General features: G+C 55.2%; 1 protein-coding gene across 1 annotated transcript; it reads left to right on the top strand.

Moving 5' to 3' along the window:
- Positions 1–1,241: 1,241 nt before the first annotated feature.
- Positions 1,242–9,271, top strand: FGF8 (fibroblast growth factor 8; the record flags this gene model as incomplete). Its single annotated transcript, XM_027909550.1, has 5 exons — positions 1,242–1,273; positions 1,358–1,394; positions 3,441–3,621; positions 7,902–8,008; positions 9,044–9,271. Coding segments are annotated over exons 1-5 (585 nt in total), but the record flags the coding sequence as incomplete, so codon positions are not given.
- Position 9,272: the final 1 nt, after the last annotated feature.

The following is a 9,272-nucleotide window of genomic DNA, read 5'->3' as shown; positions in this document are numbered from 1 at the left end:
GGGCCGTGCACGGTGTGTGTGCTTGTGCGGCGGGGCAGCCGCCGCGCTGTCACTCAGGGGCGGCTGACAGGAGCTGCCTCTCCAACGGCGGCAGATAGCGCTGATTGCTGATTCGAGGAAGCAAAATAGCAATTGTAATTATGGGCTCTGATAAGATAAAGGAGGGCGCGGGGAGCGCGGGGACCGGCAGCGGGGCACGGCCGGCAAATTAGCAGCTGTCACTCAGCGCCGAGCAGGCGGCGCCGGCCCCGGCCCCGGCCAGGTACCGGCCCCGGGGGCCGCCCGCCGCAGCCCCGCCGCAGCCCCCGCCCCGGTGCGCAACAGGTGGCGGGGCCGGGAGGGCCGGGGCTCGCCGGAACAATGCAGCCCTCGGCGGCCCTGCCCGGGCTGCGGGGCTGAGCCCCGTCCCGCCGCCGCCTGGCCCCATGGCCCCGCACCGCCTGCCCTGAGGGCGCCCGCCCGCTCCACAAGGTAAGCGCCCGGCGGGGATGCTCGGGAAGAAGCAGGGGGTGTCCCGCTCCTCTCTTCCCACCCCGGCTGCGGTATTTGCTCAGCCTCACTCCTTCTCGAAACTCCGGCCCCCTCCATCCCCCTCCCCCGGTAATCCTTTTAATGTCTGGCACGTCCCGGGAGGGCTCGCTCGCCCTCTCCCAATCCACAATGCGCTCGCGGAGCGGCGAACCCCCAGCGGGGGCAACCGCGTCCGCGTCCCACCCTCCCAGCCCTTAAACTCCGTTTTACGGATGGGGAAACTGAGGCACAGAGTGGGGAGGGAGTCCCGCCGGCGACTGACCGCGGAGCCCGGCCCTTAGTGGCAGCCCCGAGCCAGCCCCGGCGACACCTGGTCCGCAGCCCGTGGGTACCGCCTCGGCAGGTACCGCCGGGCCGGGGAGGGGAGCGGGGGTCCCACTGGGCTTCCCCCGCGGCGGCTGCCGCCCCCTGGCCGCGCCCGCCCCCGCCGTCGGGGCTGCGGGTCGGCTTGGCCGGCTCCCGGGGCCGCGGAGCGGAGCGGGCGGGGGGCGACCCGCGGCAGCGGCCGCCGGCCGAGCGCCCCGGGGGTTGGGCGGGTGGGAGGGCCGGCGGGGCCTTTCCCCTCTGTAGCCGCTTGTGCCCTCCTTTCCTCGGGGCGAGGACGTGCCGGCAGGGCGAGAGGAACCGAGGAGCTGAGGCAGCGCCGCGCCCCCGCGGGCGCTCCCCGCCGCCGCCGGGCCCCGGGCCCCCGGCTCCGCATCGGCGCCGCGATGGACCCCTGCTCCTCGCTCTTCAGCTACGTGTGAGTACCGGCAGCCCCAGCCCTCCCGCTCCGCGCCCGCAGCCCCCGCGGCTCACACCTCTCTCCCACTTTTCCCCCTCCCAGGTTAATGCACTTGTTCGTCCTCTGCCTGCAAGCCCAGGTAAGTGCCCGCTGGGCTGCCCGGCTTTGTTCGCTCCGCGGGGATGGGGGGTGCCCCGCCGCCGCCGAGCGGCTCGGCAGGGAGGGAGACAGGAAAGAGGAACAGTTTAAAACCCAGGAGACAAAAGTCGCTTAGCCGTAAAAAGCTGTGGTTGAGGGAGAACACCCCCTTGCCCGGGCCACAAAATAAGGTGTCGGGCTGCGAGGCAGGGAGTACCGGGATTTCAAGGAAATGCGCAGGGTTATCTTTAAGTAGCTTTAAATCCCGTCCCCCCGACCTCTAAATTACACCGTGGATATCCCCATTCCTCTTGTCCTTTTTTTTTCCCCTACGCTATTTTATCCAAAAATTAAAGCAAAGTTAAAAGGGGGAAAAGAAACCTCACCAAAACCTTAGTAAAAAGCACACGTTTTGGTTCAGTTTAAAACCGTCAGACTTTAACATCGCTGGTTTGTATTGCCAGAGACAGAAGTGACACGAATAGATTAAACAGCAGAGCCTGCGCAGCACCCGCATACCAGCAGGCACACGTCGCTGGGAGCGGTGCACCTCCAAACTGGGGTGAAGCCCCCCTTCCCCCTGAGATCACAGGTGCAGAAGCTTTGTTTAAAATGCCCTTTAAGCTACTTTTTTATTATTATTATTATTTTCCTGGAAGCTTGGGGGGGGGGGGGGGGAAATTGAGTTTCCAGCTGAAAAGTGAAGGGAATGAAGCACTGGGAGTGTGCAGTTGTATAAAAACATAGCTGTAATATTTTGAAGTATGAGATGGAGACCAAATAGCAGCATGGCTAATGACCTCTCCTCCACATGGTACCCTCATCAGACCTGGGGAGAGAATCCTGCTGCATTATCCAAAACCCGTCTATAGGAAACACACATGCACAGGCAGAAGCAGAGGGAGAGAGATGACATTGTCAAGGGGAGATATCTTTATAAAGCCAGCTTTGGGAGCAGCAGCGGCTTTTGCTTTTATTGTGGTTTTCTGTTGTTGTTTAAGACAGGAGGAAATCTTCCCATTTGACGTGGGGGTGGTGGGGGGTAGTCCCAGCCTTCTGATGTTGAAAGGAGCTATCTCCTAACATTTGCTCAGAATACATCTTTATAAATGTCAGGGAGCAGCGAAACTTTCCAGACTTAAAAGAGGGATTTGAGACGAGGGGGGAAAAAGAATTCTGTGCCAGCTCGTGATCCAGTGCTGAGGGGGGAGCAGGTTTGGCTGCTCATGAAAATCATTTAAAGCTAGGAGCAGCAGTGTCGGGTTTGGAGGGGATGGGCTCAGCTGCGGCTCCAGGGCTAACGGGTTTGGTGTACTGGGGCTGGAGACATCCCCGCTGCTGGCACCAAACAGCTGACTGTGGATGAGGGATGTGTTTGCCTGGGTAGCACGTTAGTATCCTTAGGTTGTTATATCACTGAATACCTGGGCTGGGGTATGGTTTTCTTGTAATTCTTATACCTCATAACTCTGCCTTCTCTGAGGATTTTGCATTTGAAGAGCTGAATAAGTGTGGTGTTTGGGAACAAATAAAGAACCTGGGACCCAGAGGAAAGGCAGCTGTTGAAACTGATGGGGCAGTGGCTGGGGTATGTTCCTAGGGCAGCTGGAGCAGTAGTATGCTCCTGCAGAGGTGAGAGAGGTGTGGGATGCAAGCATCAGCCCCTTGGGGTTGTGCCATCCTGCATGCCCCCCCCAACTCCCTCTAGCTCTGTGCCTTGATGCCCATCTTGGGTACCTCAGTGCCAGGGACCCACTGAGACCGGGGCGGGGGGGCCTCTGGGGTCACCAAGCTCTGTTGTACCCCTGAGTCACCTTAGGGCATGTCTGGAGTGGGCACAGCTCTGTAAAGGGCACTGGTCGTTGTGTCCCAGAGATGAACACTCTTCCTAGAGAGGCTTTGATGGCACAGGAGGCACCACCGCGGTCCCGGCTCCCTGCCTCCCCGTAAAGCTCAGCCGGAGGCCAGTGATCTCGGCTCAGCCCATTTGCCCCTCTGAGGAGTAGAGATTATAATGGTGTGTTGTATATTTTTTAATTTCCTAAAGGTAACTGTTCAGTCCCCACCTAATTTTACACAGCATGTGAGGGAGCAGAGCCTGGTGACAGATCAGCTCAGCCGGCGGCTCGTCCGTACCTACCAGCTGTACAGCCGGACCAGTGGGAAACATGTGCAGATCTTGGACAACAAGAAAATCAATGCGATGGCAGAGGATGGGGATGTGCACGGTAAGGACACATGATGTGGGCAGGCAAGAGGGGGGAGCTGGGGAGGTGTTTGCAGCCCAGCGTGGCGATTGATGATTTCCGTCCTGTTTGTTAGCCAGAAATCGTTAAAATCATTCGGCTTGCGGGGGCTTGTAAAGGGAGAACATAGGGGTCAGCGATCAGCAGCTGCATGATTCAAGGTGAGGGCAGGTTCCCTGTGCTGAGGGAGGGGATCAGTGCTGCCAGGATGGACTCTGCTCCTTTCCTTTTTATTCTTGGCTTGCACCTGACTCGGAGGACTCAGTGCTGCAGCATCCTGAGTGTCATCAGTCATTTCATCCCAGCTCTTAGCAGAGATGGGAATCCCTGAGACTTCAGAAATGAAGTTGAAAAAGAAGAGGCAGAAAGGAGAAAGGGGGAACGGCTGCTGTGGAAGCCTTCCCTAAACTAGGACTGTTTGAAGTGGCATTTTCCCTCTGTAGCCCCATCCCTCCCTTCTCAAAACAAATCTGAAACAGAGGGTCAGGGAGGCAGTCAGCTGCGGGCGATGATGCTGTGGCATCTCCAGAAACAAAGCAAGGACTCCACAAGTGTGAGAGCCTGCACTCTGCCACAGCCCTTCTGCCATCTCCCCGGCACCCTCTCTCCAAAACCTCCACCTTCTCCAGGGCAGGGGGACCGATCACTCCACTGAGGACACTCGAAGCCCAAATACTTTGATGGTGTGCGCTAATGACACATTAGGACAGTCCAGCGCAGGGGTCAGTGGGGCCAGCGAGCCCCGGTGCTCTGCGGGGCCAGCTGCCGGAGGCCTGATCCTGCGCCTGGGTCAGGGAAGTGCCTGTGTTCCTGTGTGCTGTATGTAGGGATCACAAGTGTTTTTCTTTGGTATTAGCTGCAATTCCCTTGTCTTGCTTTGGGACATTAGTAGAAACAATATTCTTCTTTACCCTTCTGCTTTGAATATTGTTCTTTTTTGTTTTTTCTTCGTTTTGCTTTGGCTGAAAATTTCATGCTGGACGTTAGCAGTGCAAGCACAGTGCAGATTCCATCTATGTGATATTCCATACATCCAGCATTAATCTTCCAAATGAATTATTCCCACCCCAGAGCAGCAATAGCTTGAAAGGGCAGTAGTTAATTTCCCAAGAAAAGAAAAAAATCCCATCTTGTTTTAGACCTCTAATACCTGGATTTTAAAAAACAGTTAGTGCATATTTAAATAACGACCAGGTTTAAATAAGGCCAGAAGGAGGGGACTTGTGGTGGCTTGAAAAACTCTATTAAAATGCAATAAAAAAAGGTTAAGCATTTGAAGAGCTAAGGAGGAAAATGAAGACTGATCTAAACCAGAAAGAGAACAAGCAGTTTTTCAGATGTAAAGTTTTAAAAGAGTTGCAAGTCTGTAAATGTTAAAATAGAGGTTCAGGATTGTTCTGTATGAATCTCTAGGGAGGCCCCCATGTCTGGAAGAACTATTAAAACGCTTCTTACTTTCACCTTTTTTAACATTTCCTGAATACTTTCTCCTCTTTGCAGTCCAGTTGGGGGATCAAGTGTGTCTCGCTGCATTTTTTCAGCATTTACGTAGCCACTTTCCCTTCAAAGTTTGAGCATGAAACATAATTTTACTGGGATAAATCTGTCACTTAAATGAAAGAATAGAGTTGAAAATGTTAAGCTTCCCCCCACCACCACCCCAAAAAAGGGGGGAAAAAAAGGACTCCCCCCAAATGTTATTTAGAAATCTACTTTTGCTGCAAAGTTCCTCCTTCTCCAAGCCCTTCCTTCTGCTTTTTTTTTTTTTGTCTCATTTTTGGGGGTGGGCGTGTAAAGGGGGTTGATTTATTTTTGCAGATGACCCCTTTCCCCACGCTGACATTTTTACAGCCGACTTAACATCGAGTCCGGCGTTTTCAGTTATTTGTCTTAATTGTCAATATTTGATTGACTTTTTTTAATTCTAAGGGAAGGCAGGCAGCCGGTGCAGCCCAGCTCATCCCTCCTGGGCCATGCCTGCCACCAAGAAAACTGCTGCCAGCTGCAGCCTGGACTCAATATGTGTCCTGGACCCCATGAGTGGCTGGGGATGCCAGCACAGCTCCCTGCCCACTCGCTGGTTTTTGTCTGTGCCCTGGGTATTCTGCTGGTTGGGGCTGGAATTTGCAGGGTTCATGAGTTGCCTGCAAGGGTCTAGGGGTGCATGGCCCTGGGGCCAGGTTGTCTTCATCCTCTGTGGGATGATGGGGCCAGAGCAACACACTGGCAGGGCAGCAAACCCTTCTGGTGGCTGTAAATCACAGCTGCCCTTTGGGTAAAAAAAAAAAAAAAAACAAACACCAAAAACAAAACAACAAAAAGAAAAAAGTCCAAAAGAGAAGCAATATGCATCTTTGAAGCAGGGTTTTGTGCTCACTGGGGCCAAGGCCTCCTCACTCCCTCCCTCCCTTCTTCGTCTCCCCCTCCCTCCCACCTCTTTCTATCTCTGAAAGAGAAAAATCAATTCTCCTCAAACCTTTTACTGCCTCTGAGATCAATTCCCCCCCTTTCCCCAATATGGATAAATAGGGGGTCACTGTTTCAGTGCTTCTTTTGCAGAGTGCCATGGCTCCTGGGGCTGGTTTTGGGGATGCTAGGTTCTTTCCAGGCCCTGGGCATTGGTGATGGCACAGCCTGGAGTTCACTCTTTCAGGCTCTGAGTTCAGTCTGTGACTGCCAGGGAGTAGGGGGATGTGGGTGCAGGGTAGTTTGGAGACAAGAGATGCTGCAGGGTGATGGTGACAGGAGGGAGTGCATGGAAGGGGTACCTGCGTGCATGTCGAGCCTGGCCTTCCTGACAGCACCAAACCAGTTGGCCCCAGCAAATTTGGGGATGACCTTTTCATTGGTCAATTCAGCTGAGGCCAGCACTGACCGCTGTTCCCACCCTCAGTGCCATTGACCTCAACAGTGTCCGTGATGCGAGGCATGCAGGATCAAGGCATTGCAGAGTGACATGACACAGAGACAGAGGGAATTTGCTCCTAGCCCAGAGTGTGATTTAGGCTTGCTTTAGCCTATGTGTGTACCCAAATCCTCCTTCTGCCATTCAAAGTATCCTCCTGCAGAGCCTCCTACTGCAGAGCCACATCACTGCTCTCACTGGGGCTTGCTGGAGGCTGAACATCCTGGGGTAAGGATGTGCAAGCTGTGGAGCACCATAGTCCTGAGGAACTGAGCAGCCCTTGTGCAGAGATCACAGAGGATAAATAAGGCATCAATGGACTCAAACCTGTAATAAGTCTGTAGACTTGGACGCTTTGCGGCCTGCACTCTGATCACCTTGACGAATAGTGTTTGTGGCACTAGGAGCTGATGCTGGGCAAGAGGTGATGGTGCTGAGGCGAGACAGTCCCAGGTGGCTTTTCAGCACCATGGGGAATTCTTTGGTGCTTGGCACCTTTTGAGGTGCAAACAGGTAACCACTGCCTCCACTGGGGCTTGCTCTGGGGATAGCAGTTGCAGGACCGGGGAGAAGGATGTCCTGTCCCCATCCTCCCCTTTCCCTGGGGATGGATGGGCTTCGGGGCGTGGGTTCCCAGGGTGAAGGCAGGGAGAGAAGGTGACAGGTCTATTTATAGGCGGCCCATCGACCCAGCAATTTGCATAGCTCCTTCGGAAGTCGATCGATGCCTCCATTAAAAAACTGAGACCAAATCAATACGCCCTCTCGACTCGTGCAAAGGTGAAAGGCATTAAAAGGATGGCCGTACCCTTCACGCCTCCCCTGCCAGCTGCAAAGTCACTGCTCCTCCTGCAGTCCTGGCCTGGCAGAGAGACATGGAGCAGTGTCCCCTGGGCTGGGGACAGCTGGCAGCACACTGTGCACTTCCAGAAGGTGCCTGCCTGGAGCCTGCCTTCAGGCCCACCCAGACCTGCCTCGGTTTGCGGGGCAGCTGGCTTGTTTTCTGCCAACCAGTGCGTACCCTGCTTGCTGCCCTGCCCCTGTCTGGGACACCTCTGTGGCACCTGCACCACTGAGCCCCGTGGAGCCAGGTAAAGCAGAGCTGCTCCCCATCCAGCAGAGCTCAGGGTGGCAAAGGGCCGTGACCAAGGTCCTGCAGGGACACGGTGGCAGGGTAAGGGGGGATTAAGGCTGTATCTTAATCTTGTGTCCTGATTTTAGTGCTCTTTCTGGACAGTTGCCAGAGAGCATGTGCCCCCCGTGCCCAGCATCAGGGTGCATTGCTGAGTTCTCCACACCTGTGCCTGCCCTATACCAGAGCCACTCTGACATCTCTCCTTCTCTCTGCTCTCCCCAGCCAAGCTTATCGTGGAGACAGACACCTTTGGGAGCCGCGTGCGCATCAAGGGGGCAGCCACAGGTTTCTACATCTGCATGAACAAGAAGGGGAAGCTAATTGGCAAGGTAGGTTTCAAGGGCATGGGCAAGGCAGGGAACTGCTGGGAACATGGAACTGGGGCTGCTAGGAGAGGAGTTCTGACCTGATACAGAGCTCACCTGTGTGGGTGGGGAGGTGAGACCGCAGTCCCAAGGTTCAGTCAGCACTCCCCTTGTAGGGGCAGGGAGAGAAGCTGTCCTGCAGCCTGGAGGGAAGGAGGGGAGCAAAGAAGGCAGGTAGGTGTCGCGTGGGGCACATTCCTTCTATCTCCCCGAACAAATAGGCAGATTGCTGGTCTATTCTCCACAATTACATGGTACAAGTGCAAGGAATGTTAAGATGCTCCATGGGGCTGTCCCCAAGGCCGGGCCCCGCTACCTGCTGGTTTGTCATGCTCCTTCAGGGCCACAGTGCCCCTTTCTGGGGGCAGGGGACTGGGTGTGTAAAATCTCACCAGGACAATGATTTTCTGCTAGGATTTTCCATGGCAGGTCCTTGCTGGGGCTGCCCGATGTGGGTCCCTGGCCCTAGTCCCATTACTGCTCATAATGGGGGGAGCTCAGTTCCCAGCTGCCCCGTGCTCCCTCTGCCACCTGCATCTGTGGGCACTGTAACCACTGACCCCACATCACTTCTCCTGCCGCTCAGTGCCCCTGCTATATTAAAGACCCCAGGGGGATAGGCAAATTGAGATGGAGAATTTGGTTATGGTCATGTCCAGCCCATGGCACAGAGGGAGACAAAAATTCTTTTATGGGTGTGGTGGAAGTGAAGGCGGAGACCAGCTGCACTGGGACTTGCTGCTGGCATCACACTAAGGTCACAAGCTGCAGTGAGCAGTGTTTGTCTGTGCCACAGTGCCTGCTCCCTGCAGCTTTTCCTTAAAAAGCAGATTTTGGGCAATTCTGACCTGTGGGAGAAGTGGGAAAAAGTGAGCTCTTGGTTGCCCATAAGCACTGCAACCCTGCTGCCACACCAGCCAGTCCAGGGTGGGGTAGTGGGAAGCAGCCCTCTGAGTGAGCGTCTGTTACTTAAATCTCCCTTCCTGTTGCTTCCTTCAGAGCAATGGCAAAGGCAAGGACTGCGTCTTCACAGAGATTGTCCTGGAGAACAACTACACGGCGCTGCAGAACGCCAAGTATGAGGGCTGGTACATGGCCTTCACCCGCAAGGGCCGCCCGCGCAAGGGCTCCAAGACCCGGCAGCACCAGCGGGAGGTGCATTTCATGAAGAGGCTTCCCAAGGGCCACCAGACCACTGAGCCCCACAGACGCTTTGAGTTCCTCAACT

This window comes from Empidonax traillii, unplaced genomic scaffold (genome assembly GCF_003031625.1).
Source record: "Empidonax traillii isolate 1590-97213 ecotype Southwest subspecies unplaced genomic scaffold, ASM303162v1 scaffold27:size3997909, whole genome shotgun sequence".
Classification (NCBI taxonomy): domain Eukaryota; kingdom Metazoa; phylum Chordata; class Aves; order Passeriformes; family Tyrannidae; genus Empidonax; species Empidonax traillii.
This window is presented reverse-complemented; position numbering and strand designations above follow the sequence as displayed.